Source organism: Lampetra fluviatilis, chromosome 9 (assembly GCF_964198595.1).
Source record: "Lampetra fluviatilis chromosome 9, kcLamFluv1.1, whole genome shotgun sequence".
Classification (NCBI taxonomy): domain Eukaryota; kingdom Metazoa; phylum Chordata; class Hyperoartia; order Petromyzontiformes; family Petromyzontidae; genus Lampetra; species Lampetra fluviatilis.
Window position 1 is genome coordinate 594378 of NC_136283.1, and position 27838 is coordinate 622215.

A 27838-nucleotide genomic window follows, 5' to 3' on the forward strand; every position below is an offset into this window, starting at 1 on the left:
ACCCAACACAGCGTGAGCGTGACAGCCTCAGGACACTTGAGTTAAAGTTGCTTTTGGAAGTGCAATTCCTCCGCTTTACATTGCCTCATTTTTTTCAAGCAGCTATTTTTCTTCTTTATGAAATTAGGTTTGGCAATTTAGAGTTGATTTGTAGATGTGAGGGGGGGGGGGGGTGCTAAAACTGGTTCTTAAGAAATTACTTCACATTATTTCAATTGGATAGGAACACGGAGCTTGACTCGGATTAGCCACCTCATGCTGCGCAGTCCAGAGTTGCCGCACGTTCATCATTGGGCGGCGAAGAAACACTTCCGGATGCAACCAGGGGACTAATGTTCCGAGGGCTTCACACGAGCGATTTTATATATAAAATAAAAACCACAGTGGTGACAGAAGGTGGAGGTTACCACTCGAGAGGCACTCGCAGGATGTGAATGAATGGACACGTGGCTGCCTTGGCCTCGTTCGGGACTCGCGTGGTCTCGGGACTCTGTGTCCGCATCGAGTCCCTTTCGCAACACTTTCGTGAGAACCGGCTGCACGGGAAACCAGAGACGCCAGCCGTGGCCTGCCCCCCACCGAGCCCTGCCCCTCAACCCTCTTGCACCGTCTCGCTTGCTCGCCCGTCCGCCGCTGCACGACATCACGGATATTACTCCTCACGGCAGGATTGGCCGATACAAAGTGTTCCAAGTTTACCTAATTGCACCGGGTTAATCAACATGTATTTGTACACGTCTGCGCCCCTCATCTTATCGAGTTTCAGCTTCGTTTGTAAATCGATTGCATAAATACAGTCTACATTAATTCGTAACGCAACTCACGCTAGTTCGTGTCCCGTGCACTCCTAATCGCTCACTCACTCGCTTGCTCGCTCACACCACAGCCTGTCTCGGCTGGCCTGGCTCGAGAGTTGCGCCGATAATCACAGCGATGCGCGGGAACTCGTCAAGCACCACAGGTGTGCGCGCACGACCATTCGTGCCCCCGCACCTCCCTCCTGGCTACTGCCCAATCTCTCTACTGCCGTCCCACAGTTACACAGGCACGTGGAATATATCATTATCATCGTCGTGATCATCATCGTCATCTTCTAAGCTTCCACCCCACCCCCCCTTACGCTCTGAAAACATATTTACGAAGCATTTTAAAGCGTCGAGATTAACAAACCGGAAGGCGGGCGATTCGCAAAAATGAAATTTCACACACTCTGCGCATAACCAGCCTCCTCACCTGGCGAGGAACCGGTCAAGCGACGGTACCACCCGGTGGTGAGATAAGAAAAACCAACAACATCCGCACACCGAAACACACCGCAGCACAGCGCACCTCCTCTTGGGCGCACGCAGGAGAGCGACCTCGCTCGACACAGCAACAGGGCTGGGCCCCCCCCCCCAGGGCTGGGCCCCCCCCCCAACTCGGCCCAGACTCCACCGAAGGCGGCGCCTTATTTACAAATTTATCTTCCGTGAATCACGCATGCCTGGAACTGGTTAATTAGTCCATTTGTTCACTCGTTTGTAATTTTTGCTTATTCAATATAAAGTGCTAATTTACTGCACTTTCGACTGGACCAGTGAGAGAGGCGAGCGGGGCCCGATTGAGTCTGTGGGCGGTGGACCCGGCGACCCGGCGACCTCCACGATTCCTGGCCACCTGCTCCGGGCTGCCCTCCTCCCGCGAGGCACGGAGACGTGCAGGGCGCCGCTCGGTCGTCGCGAGCCCCGCACCGCCGCTGGACGGCGTGTAGGAGCGAGAAGGGCGGGGGAGGGGGCGGTCGGGGAGATCGGAGCGACGGTGCCACGGTGGGGGAGCGCGGAGCGTCGTGCCGTTTCCGGCGGGGCCCTCACTTGCAGACCTGCTGCTGCACGTGCAGCAGGAGCTCGTAGTAGGACATGGCGGACTCGGTGCGGTCCTCCACCAGGCTCTGCACGAAGGCCGAGCGGCTCGCGCCGTCGTCACTGGCGCGGCGGCGCAAGTAGGACACGGGCGCACACGCGCGCACGCGATCGCACACGGGACACACGCACAGAGACGAACATTAATTAGCCACACGTGCAAATTCCGGCTGTTTACTTCAAGCTCATTAAACAAACAACTGCTTCACTTAACATTTTCCTAAGTGAAATAAGACTGGGTGAATATAAATATTTCGATATTAAACGTTATCAGCAGCAGTGGCTATAGAAGGGGGATAGAACGTGAAGAAACGTGAGTGGGACTGGACAGGACGGAGTGGAGACTCGTGTTGGAGTGGCAGCAGCCGCAGGAGAGAACGGGGCCCAAGGAGAGATTCAATCAACTCGTGAGATATGGCAGCGGCTTGAGGACGCATTCATCCAAGTGGCTGCTGACGATGCCGTGAAGACTCACCGAATGATCTGCAGTGGCGGGGGGAAGGCCCGGTGACGCCGTAGCCACGACACGAAGGAGCGCACGCGCTCCGATGCCGCGTTGGGCAGCTCCGGCAGGGACCATTGCTGCAGGGATGCACAAAGCACACACACAAACACGTGTCACACACACACACGTGTTACATACAGAAGACTTCACACACAAGATGTGGACTCCACTCAGCATGGGCCACGTCGCGAGAGCTCGTGTCGAGGAGAGGCACTCGTGGACCGTCCATCTCCAAACCCATACCTTCCTCTTCGTCGCATGACTGATCTTGATGTAGAGCAACAGCTACAATTTCATGTTTAGGTGCTTGAGCGAGACGATTGTGTCAGGACTAGTGGACTGGTGAACCGCTGTTATCGTGCCTCCTTCGTATTTGTGACTTGGGCATTGAGTCATTATCTGTTCTGCGGTTCTGTTCTGGGTGGTGACCACAGTCACCGCAAACTGTTCGTTTTCAATTTGTGCCGTGGTTTGTGCAGATGTGTATTAGGCAGAGGTGTGGACTCGAGTCATGTGACTTGGACTCGAGTCAGACTCGAGTCATGAATTTGATGACTTGCGACTCGACTTGGACTTGCATAACAATGACTTTGTCCCACCTATGAGATGTGGACTCGAGTCATGTGACTTGGACTCGAGTCAGACTCGAGTCATGAATTTGATGACTTGCGACTCGACTTGGACTTGCATAACAATGACTTTGTCCCACCTCTGGTATTAGGGGTTACGGCCCATAAGCTTCACGGAAGATCAAAACCGAGGATCTTCTGCGTCAGGTCTGACAGTGATGAAAGGATGGACACAGGTGTTACTAGCTGGCGCTAGTGACGGCAGTAGGGGCACGGGTGAGCCATCGATCGTTACCGTGTTCGTCTGGATGGCTGCGACGTTCTGCACACCCAGCACCTCGTGCAGGAAAGCCAGCCCGACGCCCCTGCCCACCCACAGCTGCAGTACCTGGACACACAAAGACAAAGATCCCCCGTATAGCCTTACCAGACTGTTAGGGCAAGTGCATTTAGCGAGCACCGATCAAGGCCTGCACGGCACACGAAGCAGGTGGGTGGCTAACAGCATGCCCGGCCGCCTTTGTCTCCCAAGTGGTGATATTTACACACCACACCAGGTACTCATTAGAGGCTGAGTTGACCTAGCGGAGGCCATAGGACCTGGTTCAGATAATTATCATTGGCGTTGGCCATGAACAGGAATCGAACTTGGGTCGCCAGGTTCGTAGCGAAGCGCACTAACCACTACACCACCACTCTCCACATACGCACACATGCACGTACACATATGTAGATGACCCCCATACAGTCTCACAAACCAGAGCAACGAGCAGCATCAGTGAGCACCTATCAAGACCAGCACCCCGCACGACAGGTACACCTCGGTGTTAGATCGTGGTCAGGTGAGAAGCAGGAGTGTGACGATGGTGCCGCGTGCTGCCATGGCAATGTGCAGGTGGCGCCCGTGCCAACTCACGGTGCCCGAGTCGAGCAGGAAGGCTCCGTCCCCAGACAGACGCTCGGCAGACAACTGCAGCAACGGCGGCTGGGGCACCAGCACGTCGCCCTCCATCACCCCGCCCTGCACACGCCATGAACACACAGGTGCCCCACACGTAGAGCCTTTCAGAGACTGTTGGGGAAAATCTTGTTCCTGAGCACCTATGAAGGCCAGCATGGCACGCGAGGGGTTTGGGTGGTAAGCACCAATCTCGGCTGCCTTTGTCTCCCCAGGGCTCATGTTTATACAATGCACGAGGCACTATTTTAAGGCCGAATCGACCTATACGACAGGCGGCAGCCCTGGACCGGTTAAAATATTCGCCTATTTTTATTGTCTGTGAGCGGGAATCAAACAGGCGTGGCTGGATTGGTAGCGCAGTGCGCTATCCATGGCACTACCGCTCCCCACACGGACACACAAACGCACTTCCCAAGTGGCGTGACCAACTCTGTAGGCGAGGGGGGGGGTGCAGGGCAGGGGAGGGGGGCAGGGGAGGTAAGGGGCGGCTGGCCACACCTTTTCCGTGAGGTTGTCGACGCGGTAGAGGCTGGGGTGCACAGCGCGCATGAGCTGGCCCAGTGGCTGGTGTTTCATCTCACACATGGCAAACGCTCGCTCATCCAGGCGCACGCTCTTTCCCGAGCCAAACGCTTTCTGGAATGAAAAGACGACCAAAGTTAGGACGCGGCAATCGCCACCGCCATCGTAGTAGCAGTGCGGGTGGTACTTCATCAACACTTACTTCAACACTTACGGCTGTTTTGTTTGCTGCCCCACACTCAAAAGGCACCCGCCCACCCGCCCCACGGTTCAGCGCCGCCACCCTGCAAAACGCCTCCCACCTGTTTCAGCAGCGCCAGCGCGTAGAGCGGCAGCAGCCGCAGGCCGTGTGGCGCCGTGAGCCCGGATTGCGCAGGGCCGCCCCCCGAACCCCGGTACGCAGCCAGGAAGTCCACGGCGGCGTTCACCAGGGCGTCACGCGCGTCGCTCAGGCTCGACGAGAGCGTGCGGTCCACCGCTACAAACGTACACAACGTGCACACAAAGATCACACGGGTAGACTCTCAGAGCATATCGGCGCAAGTGCCTTTAGTGAGCACCTGTGAAGGCCGGCACGGCACACGAGTGGGTGGGAGCGTGGCCATCACCAGGCCAGCCTTTGCCACCACTCCCTATACGCAACAACAGCTGCCATTCGCCACGAAGTGATGGCGAAATCACCACAGCGCTTATGCCAGGCTAGGGCCACTTTGAGGCATGTGAAACATCAAAGGATCACTGGCAGGAGGTCACGGGACAGACCCAGATATTATGGGTTAACTGACCGAGATGACTGACAGATGCACCACCCACGCTTCCCATGGTACCAACTACACACCAGCCCTTGCACCTGCGTGCCCTTTCACCTAAGTGCTGGAACCAAGAGCGCTGGCAGAGTCGGTATATTAACTTCGCCGGAGCGAATGGGGGTGCCGTGCTTAAGTCATGGGGGGGGCAGCATCTGTGGGGGTGCGCCGCGGGCCTCACCCATCTTGGCGAGGAGCGCCGTGACGGCCTGCACGTCGGCGCCGGCGTAAATGTCGATGAGCGTCGTGACCACGGGCAGGCACAGCGTGTGCACGCGGATCCGCCGCTCGCCTGCAGGGCGCCGCGAGACCACATTGGCAAGAGAGTAAATAAATAAGCGTGATCGCACAAACATTAACAATTAAAGGTAACCGCAACAATCATCGTTCCCATCCTGTTGCCATCCCTCACAGTCCAGTGCTGCTAAAATCCATCACCATGCATCCATCTCTTACACGTAAATTGATCTCATCACTCTCCATCACCAGTCTCATCCATCGGCCATCAATCATTATCATCATCCCATTTAAGCGATGTGTCTTGGTCCAAGCAGATTTACTTATCTTATCGGTAAATGTGACATCTCAGATTGGTGCTTGTTTCTTAATCCAGGTGTTCCTCTTTCAATATTATGGTGTAATTCCAAACATGCTCCAATCCATGCTTCTTTGCAAATTTCGATCAAGTGATCTTGGTTAAATAAAGACCAGCGAATTTAAATCAATGAGACAGGGCGCAAGGGCAAGAGGCACGGGTCAACGTAACCTGGATGCCCCCCCCCCCATGTCCCCCACGCACCCTTGCTGGACGTGTAGAGCAGCGCCGCCTGGAAGGAGACGGTGGCGGCGTCGCCGAGCGCTTCCTCGATGGAGACCTGCACGGCGAAGCCGGCGTCCGGGTTGACGTTGGGAAGGGAGAGGAGGTCCGTGGAGCGGACGAAGAAGTTCCCGTGGAACGTGTGGATGGAGAGGCCTGGGTGGCGGCACGAGAGCAGCGCACCGCGGTCACGCGTCCCGCCTTGTGTCCCCCGCCACCGCAACTCTCTCCTCTCTATGGCCACCCCAAAATCCTTCATCTCAAAAATTCCAGATGATCCAAAATGCCGCTGCCGGACTCCTCGCCCGTAACCCATAGGCGTGATCGGATGAATCCAATACTCCTGATCGTTTCACTGGCTCCCAATCAAATTCGGGGTAAAGTTTCAAAATCGCACTCTGCCTACAAGATTCTGTAAGGGAAAAATACAAAATCAAAAAATAACGAATCAAGACACCAACGATGACAGCGATGACAAGAGCCGCTCACCCTTGGTGCAGCGAATCCTCATGACGGCCTCGAAGCCGATTTTTCGGGTGAGGTAGCGCTGCAGGTCGCTGCGCAGTCGCTCCAGCTGGGCAGGCGCGTGGACGGGATGCGGGGACGGGTAGTAATAGACGGCGCCCGAAGAGAACCGCGATATGCAAGCTGCACACGGAAATCGAGCGCACGTACACACGCACCCGTGGTCAACAACAACAGCCGCCAGTCGTCGTGATGGTAATGTCACCACAGCGCTTGTGCCAAGCTTGGTGCACTTTGAGACCATGTGGAGTGTCGAAAGCTTGCCGGCAGGTCACAGGACAAGCCCCACGTGTTGTGGGTTAACAGACCTCGGGGGGACTGAGATGACTGGCGGACGCACCGCCTGTTTTAGCCACCCGGCTCTCTGCTCATAATGATAAGGTCACAAAACCATAGATGGAGAGTTACAAGAATGAAAGTGAACACTGCTCAGGTGAGTTTCATTCGTCTAGCCATGAGGTCGTCTCCAGGAAACGGTGACGGCATCGGTGTGACCAGCTCAAAAGAGCACCCAGGGAGTGCGATATGCGTCAGTGTGGGACTGCCCGGGGACACTCACACAGCGTAGCCAGGTCGGCGTACTGGCTGCTGAGCAGGAAGAGATCGACGGCCGTCTGCTGCGCCGAGCAGTCCAGCGCTAGCTTCTTGTAGAAATCGGTGGCTGGAGAGAGGCCCTCGGTGCCCTGATCAAACACACGCACACAACGCCACGACCCACGCCGCGTCGATCACCACTCGCTCACACGTTCACTCGCTTGCTCTCTCGTGTATGGAAACTGTAAGAAGCTTTGGATGCTGTAAATGAACGCGATGCCAAGGACAATGACACTGCTCCTGTTTTTGCCGATGCTGATGATGAAGACCACGATGACAATGGGACACACACCTTGGCGCCGACCTCGCGTGGCTTGAGGGCGCCGGGCCCCACGGAGGGGAGCTGGCTCTGGAAGACAGTGACTCGGCCTCCGGTCGCTCCTAGCAGGCGGTGAGCGGCCTGCAGCGCGGGCCCCAGCGCGCTCTGTGTCTCGCGCTCTGCCCCACTCGGGAACACGGTCGGCAGAGACTGCAAAAGCTCGCGGAACAGCTGGGGAGAGCACAGCGTGGCACGAGTTAGAGCCGCGCATATGGCATAACTCTGTAACGCTCTTCAACACACGTTTGTCATTGCGAGTTTTTGGTGGGATGCCGTTATCTTTGGAGCCGCACGACGCGATTACACCGCACGTAATGAAATCATCTTGTGATGTCACAAATAATGATGTTAGCCATTGCATATGGTGGTGAGGTGAAACCTTTTCGCACTGGTTATTAGTGCAAAGTGTTAGGTAAGGCTTTGATGAATTTATTGGGTTTTCTATCAGTTAAGCCCCTAATAGCAACACAACATTAAACAAAAACTCATAGTATATCCGATCATCTTAGAATGAGTTATTGTGCCCCCACTGTTACAGACAGCCAGAACTAACGCACAAACGCTTTCGCTCTTCGTTGGAAAGAGTTACTAAATGACGATGGCTGGGCTGGCTTGGCTTTGATGACGCTCACCTCTTTGCTTTCCTGCAGGTTCACAAGGAGGCCTTCGGGGCTTGGGATGAACACATCTGTATGGAACACACGACGGAACAACGGGCCGTCTCAACATTCCGACCGCCGTCATCACGAAAGCAACGACGAGACCACCAAACGGCTCCAAAAGCACATGTGCACGCACGCACCGCATTTGTTTTTTTTTCCCGCATGGAATAGTTTGCTTGTCCATTCAATCTTGTTAGCAAGCGAGCTGGTACAAGGCTGAGCGTGCGTGTGTGCATGGGCCCTTACACAACTTAACTGTGAACTCATTCGCCAAGCCAATCAGGTACTCAGAATCCATTAATGTGTTAACACAATATTCTAAACGCTCTTTGTTTTGAATTATACAGTAAGACCTTGCTTAATTGCATGTTCACACAACGCGTTTTCGCTATGTGGTTCTCCCATGAGGGAAGATTTTTAGCACAACACGGAATGCGCCCGTTATAACACGGAATGAGTTATTGTGTCTTATACAGTGCTTTGAGACCGTTAATGAAAGGTGCTTTATGAAAATAAATATTAATATTTCTTCTTATTACTTCGGGGTCCGGGGAAAGTCGCCTTTGTTTGTGTGGGTGCGTACCGTCGATGTCCGTGACCACCACCATCTGTGGCCGTGCCTGCCCCTCCTGCAGGCTGTAGAAGTGGATCGCGCTGTCAAACGTCACGATGCCCACCTTCGTGCGGCTGTCGCCCGGTAACCTGCGTCAGCACGGGGTTGGGGTGGGGGAACTCGTGACGACGAGGCCTCTACCATTGTATCAATAGGAACCAAAACACTTTGAGGAATCATATGAGTTTAGTTTCACTTGCAGATAGACTACGCTTCATCAATTTTTGATAGGCCTTTTATAAAGGGAGTCCAGTACAACCGCCCTCTTATCGACACTGACACTTGTAACTAGCAATGGAACCTCTTGGTCTGTCAATTCCCGCAGGAGCTGTGCACGACCTCGCCAGGTGACTTGACAGATGCACACACACAAGCACACAAACACCACACACCTGTCCAGGTGCTCCAGGATACTGTTGCACACGACGGGCAGGTATCCGCACTCGACGGCGTGGAAGGACACGTCCAGCAGGAAGATGTAGACGGCCGGCTGGGGCGGCCGCACCTGCACACGGTCACGCACGGACAACGAGCACGTGACGGCCTCGTCGTCCGCCCCTCGCCACGATCGCCCGACGCCACGCGCTACTTCACACGACCCCGACCGTGGCAAACCGCTCAGCGGGCGGCAGGAATGGCTCTCCGTCACGGAGCAGTGGTCGGCATCGCCTATCGGCGTGAAAGACGCCCAGCGGCCGAACGGCCCGACGTTCCATGAGGCGGACCCCACGCCTCGCCCAGTTTACCTACTGGGCCAACTGCCCCCGACCTGGCTACTGGGCCACATTGAAACATACAAAGACAACCCCCCCCCCCCCGTATAACCTTGTGAACAGACTTTTGGGGCAAGTTCTGTTATTGAGCAACTGTGAAGGCTGACAAGGCATATGAGGGGGTGGGTAGATGACCAGTACCATGACCGGCCACCTTTGTCTCCCTCGTGGCATTGTTTACACGTTGCACCAGGTACTCATTTGAGGCTCAGTCGACGTATTGGAGGCCCAAGATTGGTTCAAATAATAGTAACTGGTGTTGGCTGTGAGCGGGAATCAAACTCGTGTTGGCGCGTTCATAGAGAGCATTGCGCTAACTGGGCCACCATTCACCACACTTATCCACAAAAAGACACACAAAGACACCAGTGCTGGCCGACACAAGCCAGCACACAATGCGATACTCATGTCCTTCATGGTCGCTCCAGTCGTACGCTTTGAACGGCGGTATCGACGTTGCACGTTTGCTCACGTCGCCCAGCACTGCCGTGTAAACCCTCGACATAAACAGACCCCCACCCCCCACCCCTACTCACCATGTACTCGGAGGGAGCGATGAACTCGATTGTGGCGTTGCGGATTTCGGGCCGCTTCTGGGGCTCCCCGTACGAGCGCGTCAGTGGGTTGTACATGAAGTCGTCCGGAACTGATGTCGGGGAACGAGCACAAGCATGGAGTTTTTATTATTTGTTAAACTGCGGTGAAGAGTAGCGCCGACTTAGAGGCTACGGCCTCTTTGTCAGGCCACTGCTGGGCGAGTACCGGGCAACTAGCGAAACGGGATCATCCGTGTGAAACAAATCAACTCAAAGGTGATAAGGGTTTTTCCCCTTTCTGGCAATAAAACAGGTGTTAAGATGTTAAAACACCAAACTGAAACCTTTGCAAGAAATCATGTCTCCATTAACCACATATACATGTGGTGAAAATGAAAAACCATGCTCTGACAGTATGTGTCTTTGAAAATGACAATGCCTTTTACTGTCAGAGCATGTTTTTTTGTTTTCATCATAATTTCATACTGGAAAAGGAGATCTCATGATACAACTCAAAGGTATTTGGCAATGGATTTGCAGACCCAGTTGTACGAATCCTAATTAACATATTCGTTGCAGGCAGACATACGACTTTACGGATGCGTTGCGGGCGTCGCGTTTAATATGAGAAGCGTTACGCGAGCGGCGCCTACCTTCGTTGACGCGGAAGCACAGGTTGCACTTCCAGCGGCGCTGGTCGATGAAGGTGACGAAGGGGTTGATGTAAGTACGGCAAGCGCGGCAGCGCACGATGGTGCTCGCGGTGATCACCGGCAGCTGCTGCTTGCACCGCGCAAACGAGGGGGGACGGAGAATACGAACGGCACGCGGGCAGAGTGAGGGTGGGTGGGGCACGGCGCCAAGTGGAACGTAAATCGTGAGCACGAAAAACACCAAACGGAGAATGTAAATGCGATAAACGGAGCGCAGAATCTCACCCAAAAACACGTCGCACGCGACAGCGTACCGCACACACGCAACACATTATGCAGCGGGCAACAACATTAATGAAATAAACGGAATGGTGTAACTCAAAAATACACAACAGCATATCACACAATACAAAAATCTTACAGTGCATAACAAAAATCACAATTTTAAAAAGCACTTTAGCACCCAATATACAACAAAACATAGAACATAACCCACAAAAAATGTATAACTTAACATACAACCCACAAAAGACACGCTGCATCACATAAACACAGCAGAAAAAGACCTCAAAAACAAAAACCCAAAACAAACAAAAATATCAGTCCCCAATGCAAAATATTAAACAGAAAGACACTCATCAAATTACACAACACCACAATAGACAACACGGATCAAAACACACAAACAAGACAGACCACATACAACAAAGCACAACACAACACACAACACACGCTACATCATAAAACACACACACAAATAACACACACACACACGAGCGTGTTAAGAGACAAGGGTCACACATAATCGAATCCACGTGGCGTGCCTGATGCTGCCGCTGGTGACTGTACGACGCGTTGTTTTCGTCCCAGTTTCTCCGAGTCTCCAGCTCGTGGGCTCCGGCGGCAGTGGTGTTGGCGAGAGGGAGCGCTCACCTGCAGGTCCTTGAAGGGGTGGAGCAGGAGACCCAGCGGAAGCTTGGCCTTGCCCAAGAGGCTTGGCGTCTGTGGTATGTTGGTCAGCGTGCAGCGGAAGATGCTGCCAAACGAGCACAAGGGAACGCGCGTCAGCGTGGATGTATTAAATGCACGTTCAGCGCACGTGCGCCAATCTGTTGATCCACTCCTGGATGAGGGCCTTTCCGTGCCGTGATGAATCGTGGAGGTTACTTGAGCATGCTTTATCAGGCCGCTCAGTCTGGATTTTCTCGTGTTTCCTTGCTCTGCACCTTAACAAAGCGGCTGCGGTTCAAAGGAATTTAAGTTTACGCAAAGTTTAGTTGGGGAGTTTAACACACAGGCTTTCGTGACCAATAGCATCCATAAGAGGTTTTTTGGTTAATTTACACGATCTTATCCAGAAAACCTCTTATGGTAGAGCTGGCGAGATGCCATAGATGGCACTGCAATGTAAATCAATGTCACACCCAGCGTCCCTGACGGGGGCACATCTCTGCTACAAGTTACTTGTACACGTGAGCTCTCTGAGCAGGCTGGCTTGACCGGCTTAGCGATACACATGCCCCGTCACTACTCACTCAGGGTGGCAGTTGCGCTGCTGCATGTCGGGGTGGAGGTTGGGCTTGGGGGGTTCCACCGGCGTTGGGGGAAGGAGGTTCCTCTCTTGAAGCAAGTTGACTGGCCGCAAGCTCTCAGGTTGGACCGACAACCCCCCCATTGAGGAGGACAGTTGGTTGGGTCCAAAAGCAGTCTGCAGACATTGACAACACATTTTACATGCACCGTAAGCACAAAGAAACCCATAGAAATGCAACCGATTTGTGAACATCATTATTACCCTGAATCAGGGAAACCCATGGGAATCACTGCAAGGTGAACCATTAGGTACCAATAGTTACACAGCCTCGCAGGAGCGCATTTGCCACTTGTTGCAGAGGTTTCCGGTTCGAATCGAGCTGCCGTCCTGATTATTAATGTGGGTAAATTAACTGTAAAAAAATACACTGCGTCTACATTACAGTAGACACTGTGGCCTTAAAGAAAGAAAGTATAGAATGGGTGATGTCTCAGCCAATGGCCCTCTCTGTCAAAGCACAGGAGAAGCCAGAGGGGTAGATTATGTCTCTACCCCTCTGGTCTCTCTAGGTACTGTGAAGTGCAATTGCCCGAAACGTCATTCTTTTTAAGGCCGCAGTGTTATTGACAAACATGTTGAATTTCTCTTTGGTTCTTTCGGTAAAGTCACGTATAAAGATAAAATAATATCTTTATACGTGACTTTACCGAAAGAACCAAAGAGTAATCCCTGCAGTCACGAAAGCTCCAAATTAAGATTGAATGTTGAATTTTTTGTTGTTGTTAACTGTGCTTGTGCAACTCTGCCAATGCAGCAGCATCGGTAAATTATTTGTTTATGAAGGTATCCAGACTCCTGGCGTGGGAGAGCATAACGCACCTGTGGGTACTGCGGAGGGTAGCTGGACATGGCCGCGTTGTGGAAGGGGGTTTTCGGCGTAGCGTGCGGGTAGCCCGGCGGTCCGAAGCCACCACCACCACCACCTCCGCCCATGGGAGGTCCCGTAGGGGAATTTGGTGCCGCTGATAACAACGATGAAGATGATGATGATGCCGAAAACAACAAAGTAATGTCACATATGTCATGGACTTGCTCATGCAACGCAATGATAGGCAGCTACGCTTGTCATTAAATAAGAAAGGTTATGACATTTTATCCACAGATTTTGACGGATGAAGATCGCAGTTCAATTCAAGAATGGGTAAAATGTTTGATCTTATGTTCTATCTCTCTGCCACAGCAATGGGTGTTGACTTTTTTTAACAAGCGTGTTTTACAGATGCTGACGATTCAAGACCGCAAATCAGTTAAAAATTAAATAAATTATTGTGACATTTGTACTGCCTCCCTTTTCTATATTTGTCTGTATTCCACGAGTATTGTCGATATCTTATGTTCCATCCCATTCATTGCATTAGCCTAAAGGTGATCTTATTCGAAGTGATGATTAAAAAATTATTAATATCCCTTTGTCAATCCACTACTAGATGAAGGCCTCACATATGTTGTTTGTCATGTGGATTATGTGCCCATACTTCACCACGCTGATCAGTGAAGGTTCGTGACGTGAGCCAAAGCTAATCATTCAATTCAACTCAACATGTTCAGTGCAGTGCACAAACTACTGAACACACTGATCCCTTTATCCCATTTTGCATATAGTTTGCATAAAATTTGAATAACTTTTAAGACACTTTTTTTTAAATACACTTTTACACTGCTATTCAATACACGTACATGTGTAAAAAAACATGAATTTGTCAGAGAAAATAAGGGAGCACTATTAAGATTCCTGGATTTCAAACCAATTTCTATCTAAACAAAATGTAACACGTAGGCTAAACAAAATTGTTGACTAAACTAGCTTCTCCACTCTTGAGAATCTGGGTTCCAATCTGATTCAGCTGCGAATTACTACAGTGGATTCTGAAACTGTGAGTGTAGTCTCAACCCAGCGAAAGATTTCAGAAAAATTTATAATCACGATAAATTTGGTGTCATTTGTGAGATAAAAAAAAAAATCTAAGCATTTCACTGCCATATTATGGACATTCTTTGCAGGGCAAATATACGTGTGAAAAAGCAGCCTAGAGAAGGCAATTAAAAAGTAGTTCTACGAACGCTGCTTTAGGGACCGTTCCCTGACACAAGCTGAGAATGCTGCTTTCTTCCACTTCCAGAAAAAAACATTTATTCATCTCCTGACACGATGTGGGCCGCACGCACAGAATACATTTGGTCGTTTTTTGTGTTTATTACCATGCGAATGCATTCCCGTATCTGCATACTTAATGCTGTTACCATTATGTGTGAGAAGGGCATGAGAGGCTGTGTCCCCTGTGAAACAGCAGACAGTGGGGAGAGGGGATATGGGTCGGTGGGTGATTATGGAGATGATGGTGGCGCCGGGGTACAAGGAACGAGTGTCACAAGCACCCCTCGCTGCCGCAAGAGCCAAATAATTATGATCGTATCATCGCGTTCAAAGGCAGCCGCTATTGTTGCACAAATGAATGGATGCGTTCTGTTTCCACTTCGCACCGATGTTGGCGCGCGTGGGAGGCTTTTGGCGCACACGCTCATAAGAGCGCACCTACGCCTGCTGCGATTGTACGGGCTGTTGCGTAGGTAAGGGGGGGCCTGCCCCCCACCCCACCTTGCAGGTAGGTTAATTGGGACAATGTATTTATGGGCAGTATACAAAATTGGTTAATAATTAGAAGACCCAACATCGTGACTTAAGGTGTCCCTCCCTTTCCTCCTGCTTCCTAACCCCAGAATATCCCACTACTGCATTTGTTATAAACAGCACCGTACAATAAACTCACTTTTGCACTATTAATTACATGTACATCAGGTACAAGTACGGCCCTCTGTTAATGCACTGCTGGATGGGGAACCTCCCCATGGCTTTGTGGATTGTGGGGGTTATTTGACCACCTTTGTTCAGTGCGGATTGGTTAAGGCAGGGGACACAGATGAGGGAGCCGTAGCACAGTACAACACTAGATCTTGCAGCATTGTCCTCTGTGGAACAACGTAGGCCCCCGCGGCCGATAATGCCCGTCATACACAGTGGTCAACCACGCAGGCACTATCCAGGCTCAATCCTGCTTAGTAGCTTCCTAAATCTGCAGAGCAGTGGGTGCTTTCCATGTGATTTGGCACAGGCGAATATCTATCAACAGTTTGGTGAGATGTTAACTACCTTGCTGGCATACAGGAGGTCGTGGGTTCGAACCCAACCCTGACACCTGCTGCTGTATATTTGGAGTTTGCTCGCGTGGATTTTCTGTGGATCCTCCGTTTTTTTCCTCCACAGTTAGAAACACGCTTTAGACTATTTGGCTACTATAATTTTACAAATGATAAGCCACTTCGTTAAGCTATCATTTGTGGCCAGGTAGCTTCTGAAAAAGAGGTACATAGCTCAGTGGTACAAAATAATTTATAGTTAAAATTTATACAGAAACAAATGAATGTGGCGTTTGAACTACCAAACCACCAATAGCAGCCGAACTGTGAAGAACCACCCGGTGAAGAAGAGGCACCGCTCTGCCACCTCCTCACCGCCCCCCCCAGGGAAGCCAGCGCTCGTTTCCAGGGCTGCAAGCTGCTGCTGCCGTCCTCTAGAGGCTTGCACAGCGGTCGGCAAGCCCCCCGTAGGCTGCGGCTGCTTGGTTGGCTAGCAGCAACTGGAGCTGGACTCACCGAATAGTGAAATAATCGATCAGACAACCGATGATGGGTTTGATTACTTGAATAACACCAACATTACTGGGGGGGGCGACGATGAAAAGAATGCAGGTTGGGTGCTTCGAGGTGATTCGGCACTGGGTTGGGCTTGCTCAGTGCTTGGAAGGGGGACCGCCATGTACAACAGAAGAGGGCGGAGCAACAAAATGCATTGTTGCACCGTACTTCTATGTTCCTCACTTTCACAAACCCACGCTGAACAGCGTGATGAACCACAATAAAATATAACCCGCGTGGACCTGCACGGGGTTGGGGGGACCCTCTGAAAGAGCCGCATGTGTGTACTACTGCACGTGACACAGCCGACGGCAGGGTGCGACGCAGCGGGCAGGGCACGCTCACCGATGATGCCTCCGCCCTCCACGCAGTCGTAGTTGCTGAGGCTGGACGCGGAGTCACCATCTGCAACACAGACGCCATTTAGTGGCAGCCAGCACCTTTAGGTTGGGGAGCCACACCGGGCCATGGTTGTGGTGACAGCGTCGGCAAAGAATGTGTCGCCTCTAAGTGGTGACCGAGCAAACCAGGACGAGCACAGTGCCGACACTTTCCAGGTTGGAGCCTGCACCGACACCTATGCATGCATGCACATTGCACGTAGCCAACTGTGCTAATGGGAGGTGCGGAAGAAAGACACAATGTACAATACAGCTTAGTAAGACATAATATACTATACAGCTTAGTAAGACACAATATACACCTGCACTGTGTACACACGGGTGTGCACCTATACATACACACATAACGTGTGCATGTATATACGTACACATGAAGAGACGCAGGCAGATACACAGACACGCATGCAGTGTACATGCAGACTCGGACAGCAAGGTGTACACGAAACGGAGATCGCTCACTCTGGAGCCTGCATCGCCTGCTGGGGCAAGCGCTGTTTGCAAGCACCTATCAAGGACCAGTGAACAAATGTGTGGCACAAACAGACCCATGCCCGACAGCCTTTGTCTTCCCATTGCTGATTTTTAAACACTGCACTAAATATAAGACCCGAGTAAACCTAGGGGGTGGGCAGGACAGGTTCAGCTGTGGCCGGGAATTGAATCCGGGAAGTAACTGCGGATCCCTGAGCCCTGTAATAATAACATGACACAAGAGCTCCCACGTACAAAAACAACACTGTACCTGTCATACCCCCCAGTGACTAGCCTGCTCAAATTAATCTTCGTGACAACGAACTCTCAAACGGCCAAGCTGCACAGGTGAGATAATCCGATCCAAGACTAAGCACGTACATGCGTGCACACGGGATCAATGTGCCGATCGCCGCACGCACGGCTCCCCTGCGCCGACCGACCGCGTAGTTAGCTGCGCTTATTCTGCAATGTGTGTTGGGCTTGTACCAGAACACAGTGACGACCAAACACAGCGGTCGTTACTAGGTGCCACGGCTGGCAGGTACCCTGCACACTAATTCACAAGTGTAAAGGTTAAATGACGATGTCCCCTTTGTGCGGCTGACTGAGCTCCATCACATCTGGATGGTCACGAACACAATTTGTGATGCACGCGACGTAACGATGACTGGAGCACCTGCACATGAGCCGATTGCATCGCCCGGTCTCTGCAAGCTCACCTGCTCTTGGGAGATGTGTCCTGCCCAAGCCCAATTATTATTCGTGACAAAAGTTTTCTTAAAAAACATTTCCACCCATCCACCAAGATCTGGACAATAAAACTGACCGATCCCCTATCCCCGCCACATGTTGCTGTCACTTCACGATGCCGCCTCCGTCTCCGTATCCCACATGGCCCACGTCTCCCCTTCTCCGAGAAATGGTGACAAATTTAGGGCCACTCCATGCATCACCCCACACACTCCCCTCACCCCAACAACGCCTCCCCCGCCCCACGTCAAACCCACCTGCCCGAAACGGGTGAACTCTTTTGCGCTTGATTTTAAGCATCAGCAAAAGCGTCATCGTTGACAAGCGGCGGCAAAGAAAGCAATAAAAAATAGAATACGACTAACAGTGAAGACTCAAAGAACGTTATCTTGCTTGCTATAAATCCCAGGCACCGGAGGCTCTCCTAACACGATGGCAGGGACGGTACAGCTGGGAGCGAGGCTGGCTGCTGCCTCGCCCAAGCCCTCCGCGGCGGTTGTGATGCAGATCGCCCGTCCTTTCAGCTCTATGCCGGGACAGCAGCGGTGGCGGTTCAAAGGGAGCGGCGCGGAGCGTGTTGCCAAGGTGAGGGGTGGAGCCTGGCTCCTGAGTGCTGGTTCACGGAGCGGAGGAGGGAGGGGGTCTGAAGGTACTAATGGGCACATGCCACGAGATGCTGATGGAACCACGCAGATATGGAGACACACACAAACTACACACAGACACATGTAAACACACATGTATAGGGACACGCATACCCGAAGGCATACGCATTGGGATCCTAGGATGGAATTATCAATTCAATTATTATTACTAACTTGTACAAAAACCAAGATCCCCCGTGTAGCCTTAACAGAATGTTAGGGCATATGCTCTTAGCGAGTAGCACCTATGAAGGCCGGCAAGGCACACAAGGGGGTGGGTGGCCGGATGTGGTGCTGGCCACCTTTGTCTCCCTCGTGGCGATATTCACACATCACACCCTGTACTAATTTGAGGCAGAGTCGATCGAGGGGAGGCCCAGGATCGGTTCAGGTAATCGCCACCGGTGCTGGCCGTGCGCGGGAATCGAACATACACGGTGGCACGCAACCACACACAGACACGCCGACACACAGATTTGGGCGTGGTCACAGAGAGCCGCAGGCCGTGTGATACCTGTCACCCTCCCCCCACCCCCCGGTACTGCACCTGAGTCGTTGTCCCCAGCGAGGCCGGGAGAAACGTCATGCGCCGGACTTTGGTAACCGCGGAGCAAACCTAGTTGCCCCGTTTGCGACAGCGCAAATAATAAAGCCGAGAGGGATGGCAAATCAAAACAATGATAGAAAAGAAGAGAAGGAAGAGTTTTGGAAGAGAACTCAGAATTAACGAAAAGGGAAGAGAGACAAAATAAGAGAAGTTGTTAGGCAGAGGCAAGCGACAGGAATTCCATAAGATGGTAATTTACAAGAAGCTCTGTAAGCCAAGTAGTTTAAAAAAAATACGAAGATTGAATGTAAAAGCTGTTATCTTGTTGTTACACATCGAAGCCGTGTGTCCTGGCTTGTCACACGTGAATAACGAGCTTAATTAATCGGGAACAAGACTTTGGTAATGGTCAGAAACGTTATTATGGCACCTTCATGACATCGCTGCAATGACCATTTTGTACATTTTAAGAAACACTCATGCAGTCCCGGTCACTCGTGGCATGACATTGCACTGCGACTGTAATGTAAAATATTTCTAGAAATATTTTTTTTTTATAGAACCTTCTGATGGGGAAATCCTTATTAGCCATGGTGGACTTGATAAGATGCCTGCAAACAGCACTTGCCCCAACAGTCTGTTAAGGGCGATGTGGGGGCAGGGGTCTGCCTTTATGAAGGCCTGCAATAGATGGTGGGGTGCTGCAGACAACACGACGCCTCCCAACACCACATCTGGCCGCCTTTGTCTCCCCAGTGCTGATATTTACACATCACAGCAGGTACTCATTTAAGATTGAGTCAAGGTAGCAGGGAGGCCGAGGACTGGATCAGATGTCACTGGCCACTTATGCTTCACTGATACAATACATATACACACACATGGCCACAAAAAACACACAAATACATGTACACATACAATTATACATTTGTGTTGGGCAGCCAGGAATACAGCATTGATATCTATATTTTTACAAGATAAGAGCCATTTGTTTCCTTGGGTCGCATCTTCCCCAAAGAATTACATTTAGTCACTTATAATCACAGCAGACCAGGATAGTTAATTGCAGTTGCGTACATTGTACTGAATTGCCACAATGTACTTGCAATGAGATAATAAAACTGCTGGGAATTACAACTGACCCCAGATCTGAATGATGGAAATGTAAGCATTGGCCTACCAGCATCTGGACTGCCAGACATCTGGCCCTGTCCATGTGGAGGCGGATGGTATGAAGACGACTGAAGAGATGCGGGACCCAGCTGATGTTGCTGCTGCTGCTGCTGTTGTTGAGTGGGTGGAGGCGGCAGCTGCTGCTGCTGCTGAGTGGGTGGAGGTGGCACCTGCTGATGCTGCTGCTGCTGAGTGGGAGGAGGTGGCACCTGCTGATGCTGCTGATACTGCTGCTGCTGATGCTGCTGCTGAGTGGGTGGAGGCGCCACCTGCCGCTGCTGATGCTGCTGAGTGGGTGGAGGCGCCACCTGCCGTTGCTGATGCTGCTGATGCTGCTGAGTGGGTGGAGGTGGCGCCTGCTGCTGATGCTGCTGATGCTGCTGCTGAGTGGGTGGAGGCTGCACCTGCTGCTGGTGCCACGACTGCATGGATCCTGGTGCCATTCCGGTTGGAGGTGGGGCAACCAGTGGTGGCTGGGGCCTCCCACCCATAGCCATGGGAGGGCGACCTGCTGATGGAGCGCCTGATGAAGGAGTGGCCATTGGTGGAGGCCCCGCTTGTGGACGACCCAATGATTGAGGGCCCCCAGATGGAGCGCCCATTGGTGGGAGGCCTAATGATGGAGCGGTCATTGGTGGAGGTCCTAATGAAGGGGCCCCTGATGCAGCTGCCATTGGTGGAGGGCCCACTGATGGAGGGCCCAGTGGAGGAGGTGCCATAGTTGGTATCGCTCCATATGCTTGCCCGGCCTGCGGTGGTCCTGGTTGGCCTGAGACGCACACGACCATCAGACAAGTCAGTTACATAATGCGTAACGACACATCGGCTTCATCAAATATAAATGTAGGATCCTTACACGCCCGCGATAAATACGTCATATCACGTGTGTAAGGATCGATTTTTTTACATATACGTTATATGCAATGAGTTAATGCGGTCACTATAGGCTGCGATTCTCACAATTAATTGGATTGGAGGAATCATTGCATGCATACCAGTCACACCGCATTAAACAAAATGACATGTCTTTACATTAAACATTTCCAGTGAAGGAGACTTTCCGCGACAGCTGAAAATGCTGCATTCGCCGGGCAGATGTTCCGGTCACGTTACGGCTCGGAGCCCAGCACAAGCAGTTTCAACCGTCTCTCCAGTTTCATGCCACGACCCGCTGCTTACTGCCCCTAACGGCAGCGCTGCTCGATGCTGCCATGCCAGGAATTCTAATTCAGGCCCAGATTATTCACGCTGGCAAGGAGTCCGTTCCACGTATTTAGAATTTCATAAAACGTCTGTGTGTGAAGTTGGAAATCGCAATAATAAAATCTCACTTAAATAATATTTTTACTGGCTACATTACGGACAACTCAGTAAAATCAATTGTTGTACGGTGCTAAACTCTCAAGTCTATGCTTCCCACCCTTCACCAACTCATGCTAACCAGCGTGATGAAGAATGTTGAAATAATTCCCCACAATCCGTATAGCGTGGGGAGGCCCTCAATCCAGCAGGGGATAGACAACAGGGCAGTACATGTACATGCACTTCCATTGGCATTGCCAATTAAATCAGCATAAGCAGGCACTGAACTAACGAGACTACTTTAAACAGTCCGCTACTCTGACAAGAAGTCACAATCGTTACGCTGCCAGAAACACATGTGCAGCAGCTGCTGCAGGGACCGCACTACTGATGGGGCAGCTCTTTCCATATGCAAGCAGGCTTCACCTAATACTTGCACTAACACTGCGTGACCCCTTTGTGAACAGGAGGAAGATGACCTGTTTTTTGCGAATAGTTGAAGGTTCATTGAGCAATATTGCATCATGCATTGGCATGCATGCACACAGATAGGCACATCAATATAATGGATAAAAAACTGTATTCCAACACGAATTTTTTCTATACCTTTTCAATTATTTTACAAAATACCCACTTTGCAACAGGAAGAAAATGACTTTCTCATGATTATGCTAAGATATGTTTTGTATGAATTCCATCTTGAAACAAAAAAAAATTATTTGTGAATAGATACACACACGTGCAGGAGGCATGCCCTTCATTCTGCAGTTAGTAAAATGCCCTCGTGTATAAACGAAGAGCATTGCGGAGCCCCAGCGGTCCGCGTGCGTAGAGGCATTCCTCCCATTACCTACAGCAGCCGCCTTCCTTCAATCATTCACTTGCGAAGGAACTTGTTACGTGACTTACTAATGGTGCAGTACAGCTGCCAAGTTCCTAATAAGCGAACGTGTAAGAGTCTGTTTAATCAACTAAGCAGCAATTGTTTAAACTGGGAACATCTTGGAATGTTGTTGACTCCTCTGAGTCATCAGCAGAGGTTATGATGACCGTGATGATGATCATCATCATAACATCATCATTAGCCATGATCTAACCACCGCTGAATGAAGACCTCCATAAGTCATAGACAATATTACGGTCCCACAATGCATCAATCCATCCAGCTCCTGCACAGAAGAAAAACTCATCACTCCATCTCCCCTGTGGATATATTTTATAGCAGATTTCCTCCTTTGGCTGTTTTTAGTCTCGACCACCAGCCATCATCTCTTCCCATGACATGAGAAGCATGTCACGCCCAAGCCTACCAACTTTTCTTCACAGTCAATGTTGTCTCTAACTCTAACTTGGATCTTTTTTCCGATCCATGAATTAATTTGTCTCTAGGTGTAATTAGATGCATGTACCTCTTCATGCCTTTGTTAACTTTTAAACTTATGTTCTATCTTATTTGTCATTGTCCATGTTTTCAATCTGCATGTCATAGCAGGTAATATACAATTCATTTAAAACTTTAAGAAAACTTTCCAACATCTGCAGTGTGGCCTGTTAAATAAATGCTGCTTGGTTACTTGGTGTTCTAGGCAAGAGAGCTCCACAAATACTGAGTGCTCATTCAGCAGAGGATTGAAAACTACCAAATTATGTTATGTCTTGGTGGACGGTGGGTTTCCCAAAATAATTATGACAAACAAGCAAAAATGTGGAATTGCCAAAATGTAAATAACAATGTCAGCCAACCAAGGGGTCTTTAATTAAGTTCACATGTTGCTTTACGGTTATGTTCTCGTAAGAGAATGCTATCATGTCACGTCTGCAAATGCACTTTTGGCACAGAAAATGTTAGTGTTGATTTGAGTTACCGCAGCATCTTAATCTATTTAAATTAAAGGAAGATGAAACCTAAATAAATAGTTGTCACCTTGCAGACGAGTGCATAGGCGGCCTCTCCTGCTATCCAACAAATGTATGAAGCTTCGTTAAAGGGAAAACTTTACAAAGTGATTTTTTTTAAACGTCTGTTCCCAGGCACTTGCCTACTCCTCAAAATGTCACTGACAGTGATGTTAAGTTGGAACACACAGCATTTGATTTTAAAGTAAATTAATCATTGACGAAGCTTCATATTCGTATCGTACAGACTACTGCACACAATTTAGGGATACATATACGTGAACTTTGTTTGTTTTTAAGTAGCACCTTCCTTCAAAAACATTGACAAAGGTAGTTTAAAAAAAATCACACACGGTCCAAAAATCAAACACCAATAACTAGTTAGTAACTATTAAGCGTGCTTGGTGTAGTTTTAAAATAAAAAAAGCATAGCTATGGAGGTTGCAGATTTTTTTTACAGTGAATCAGACAACCAGCGAGCCAGCAATGTGACCCCATTACCTCGTCTTTGACCTACGGACTTGAGCAGAGAAATGGGAACATCTCCTAAATAGACACACCCTCTCTCCGCTTCACAGACACACAGAGAAAGTGCGGGAGAGAGAAGGCTGAACACACAAGCTCACTCCACGAGTCCAAATAGACAACAGCATCACCAAATAAGCATGAACATGAAACTCAAAAAGGATTTCCTTGTAAAACATAAGGAATGAAGAACATGTAGGAAGTGTGGGAAAAAGTCAGTTGGGCACCTTAAAGCAAAACCAATTCAAGTACCTGGACGTGGTGCGGGGTACGGCGCAGCAGCCGCGTGCGATCCAGGCGGCTGATATAGCCCAGCACCCTGGCTGCCTGAAGTCGGGGGAGGCCCTGGCCTGGGATTGAACCCAGGCTGCTGCGCAGGGACAGCGGTGACATTGGTGTTGTTGCTGTGAGGCGGAGGTGACGGAGCCACCGCCGATGATGCCGACCCGTACTCGTGGCTAATGGGCTGCGTGTACATGTAAGTAGGCATGGGCTGGGAACCACCCATCTGCTGCCCCTGACCACCTTGAGCAGGAGCGTAGCCGTTCCCCGACATCCCTGCAGGCCCCAAAGGTCCATTCGCCGGCCCAAGCTGAGGACCAGACATGTGATTCATGCTGGTCCCAGGCGTCGGTGCCCAGTGGTTGACAGGGGATGGCCGCTGCTGGTGCTGCTGAGGAGGGAATGGCTGGCCCGTGCCAGGCATGGGCGACACCCGAGTCATCATGGGTGAGCTCCGGTTTGAGGGCGGGCCCGAACCGCCTCCTGCGTGATGGTGGCCCCCCGTGCTGTTGGGCGCTGTCGGCGGAAGGCTGTTGGATATGGGAGACAGCCGGGGTGGCTGTAGGGTCGCCAAGTTGCTAGGGTTGAGTGTGGCAGGGTGGCCGCCCATGGGATTATACGGGGGAAAGCCGGGCATGGCAGGAGGGGGCACATGCTTTCCGTCCGCTGGCGGGTGAAAGGTGCCTGGAGGTAGCGTTGCCTGCTGTCCTTGCACAGGCGAAGAGTTCTGATAGGGTCCTGTTGAGGGAGAAAATGCTTATTCAATTAATTTCATAAGGACGTGAGATGAATACCATCTAATAGATCCGGTTTGCAAAGCAATTCACTTGGTCTGGGGGTTTCCAGTCTGAGAGGACACAAGCAGGTGGCTTCTTTGAGTAGCTGAAATGCAATTACAGTGGCTTCCTCATCAAAACGTTTCCTGGACTCAATGGGCACTGTAGTAGGCAATTCTGCTGCTATAAATGTTGTGGATTTACTCTCAAACACACCGCTGGGATGAAGTAGTAACTAATTGGCGCATTTTGTTTACGTGACAAACCTTACTGGCTGTACTAATAGGGTTTTTCCCCTTTTTTCTGGCAACAAACCTGACACCTTTTGCAAGGAATCATGTCTACATTAACCACAATACCTGCAGTCAAATGCAAACAAAAAAACAACACTCTGGTAATTTATGCATTGTCTTTGAAACTGATTGGTCCACACCAGAGACAGCTTTCTTTGGAGCCTCGTCTCATATGGTGTTCGACCAGATGACGCTGTGTCGGGTGGTGGAGGGTTACGACACATTTATATTTATGGGATCTAACCCAAAAACCTTTATAATGATTAAATTGGTTGCGAAAGCCTACGTGTTAAACTAATCAAAATTAGTGTTGGAACCATTTGGTAGTGATATTGCTAGCGCTAACAAATTCTCTATCAGTCCCCATTTTCCCCTCTCATATGTATTAGCTCACCCAATACTGTGCCCTACGAGGTCCAAATCAATTATGGTTTGTGGTACCAGTATATTTTAAATCCGGTGTGTGTCACTAAAGCAGATTCAGGCAATAATGAACAATCACATGTTGCCTGTGCATAATAATTATTAATTAATCCACCTGCAAGCATCACTCCTGACACTAGAAAGAGCCAGCTGGAGCTCCACACCTCCTCCACTTGAAACATGATCAATCACTACACAAGATCATTGTTAAAACACAACTATGGCTGGCCATTCTACAAGATTATAAAACAGGCTCAGGGTAATGAACATCTTCACCGCTCTTTCCCCAAATCATTCCGGCCTTGGCATCCTATGCTGCGTTCAGCTCCTTGCGCGACCGCTGGAAGCGAGTGAACTTTGGAATGAGAACGGCGTCGTGGCCGCAATCACTGCCAGCCCCCACCACCCAACTGCTAGGGGCTGATCGGTGGCATAGCTACTGAGTGTGCAGGTGGTGCGACTGCAACGCAATGCATGGGCCAGAGGGGGAAGCCCAGCACCCGTCTATGAAGAGGTGGGGGAGACATTGGAAAGCGAGCAGAGAAGTGGGGAGAGGTGGTCTATTCCATACACCAACCATGCTACGCTGCTGGTAGTGAAGCATCAGATTAATTATCTATTCGTATTCAATCTTAAATTTACGATACATGCATTGAATAGCACATGCAATAATTCATTATTTTAGATTGGTAAATGTGTTCAATGGCATGACCATTACATTCCCGACCATGTTAAAGGTTTCCAATTTTTATGTATTACTACGGTCTCTCCACATACACATATAAAAAACATGTTAAGTCCATCGGCCTATTGTCTTTCGAGTTTTAGCTGAATTGCAACCGTGAATTCCAAATGTTAGTCATTGGATTGCCATGATTGGGGAAGTCGGAAAAACTGTTACACCTCTGCCGTGTGCCACCACATTGGGCTACAACTCCAACAACGGCAAAGCAAACAAACTCAGGACGAGTGGGCTTGGGCAGGAACCATCGTGAGAAGAGATGACCAACGATGGATAAGACTTGGTAAAGAATGTCAGTCAACTGAGGGTACACACACGATGCACTCAAAACCTCTACCTCGTGACCTCTGAAAAAATCCTTCGCAAGATTATCCTTCGTTTCCCTACCTATTCACCCACGCGGCCATTCGGATCACGTATTCCTCTAACATGTCCCGAGGAGTATGTGTGGCCTTTATAAATAGTTGCTATCATATTCAGACATATAAAAAACCATTGACTGTATTACATCACTCGTGATCATTAACGATGACCCTCACGGCGACAATTGGGTGAACGCTTAAAGTGATTTTGCCACTGAATTTGATATGTTTCCTCGCACAAATAAACTATGGTCCTGACACCGGTCGGACCTTCCACCAGTCGTGAGAAAGGCGGGGCGGCCTCTTTGATAAAGGGAATCCGGCCAGAATACGCGTTAAGCTTCCCCTTCTTCTAAGCCTCACCCTGCCTAGCGGCTTAAGTCCCCGACTGTTCCCCGCCTGAAGTAGAACTCTCACGCTGCGATACGAGCAATGCGTGAGAGCGGTGAGCACACGGCGTGATGCCGACTGGTATAATGGTGGCATTAACGAGAATCAGCGTGAGATCTGAGTGGGGACGTGGACTCGGAGTGATTGAAATAACCTCAATGTACGACTGGGTAGCAGAGGCCTGGATTTAGCGTCGGTAAGAGATTGATGATGTGCCGGCGTGAGAGCCCTAACAAGTAGCTGGAGTCGAGAAGGGTGGCAAATGTGGCATCACAACATTCGCTACACACAACACCAGCAGCACTCCTCACGTACGGCCTACCACCACACCGACAGACCCGCATCTCACACCCGAAACGCCAGTTTCAGACACAAACCTCGCGGAACTCCCTTCCCCCAAACCCCGCAGCCTAGGCCGCAGACCACGGCACTCGGCTAGTCACCCTGCCGAGTTCGGTGAACCCTCCCCGGTTGGACCGAGCGGCCGCGCACCGTTAGCGTGGGGCCTCTGCCCACCGGCGTAAGGCGCCGTCGCCGACATCCCGAGGCGGCGCCGCCTTCGTCGAGTCTCCGCGTCGCTAAGCGGCTGAACCTCCTCGTGCCGTCCCCGCCTCTCCGTGTGGGGCTCCGTGTGGGGCTCCGCGCCGCCGCTGCCGCCTTCGTGGTCTCGTCTCCGTCCGGAGTCCCCGAGTCGTCACGTCCCTTGGCGGGGCGGGGGGGCGGCCGCGTCACTTCCGACACCCGCAGGAAGTGACGCACCGCCCCGCGCGTGCGCGCTTGGGACACGTGGCAGTTTACCCAGGGTGCGCAGCGATTGG

The 27838-nt window shown here is 50.9% G+C and overlaps 1 protein-coding gene across 5 annotated transcripts; it reads right to left on the minus strand.

Annotated features, from left to right (window-relative positions):
• Positions 1-164: 164 nt before the first annotated feature.
• On the minus strand, positions 165-27766 carry LOC144934088 (protein transport protein Sec24A-like). Of its 5 annotated transcripts, none has more exons than XM_078859471.1 (25): positions 27537-27766; positions 24005-24772; positions 23729-23797; positions 20037-20798; positions 18857-18925; positions 16386-16445; positions 13167-13309; positions 12289-12461; positions 11687-11789; positions 10754-10880; positions 10101-10210; positions 9184-9296; positions 8762-8880; positions 8149-8204; positions 7490-7687; positions 7163-7286; positions 6568-6726; positions 6061-6234; positions 5443-5553; positions 4758-4933; positions 4432-4569; positions 3889-3993; positions 3268-3360; positions 2374-2480; positions 165-1961 (listed from the first exon to the last, which is right to left on the minus strand). In XM_078859471.1, exons 1-25 carry the CDS (start codon positions 27559-27561, stop codon positions 1847-1849), a joined length of 4197 nt encoding a protein of 1398 aa, XP_078715597.1. In that variant the 5' UTR covers positions 27562-27766; the 3' UTR covers positions 165-1846. The 5 variants fall into 5 exon arrangements, with proteins under 5 accessions (XP_078715597.1, XP_078715596.1, XP_078715595.1 ...); XM_078859470.1 differs by having other exon boundaries at positions 10754-10877; positions 27513-27765; XM_078859469.1 differs by having other exon boundaries at positions 27513-27765.
• Between the last annotated feature and the right edge of the window lie 72 nt (positions 27767-27838).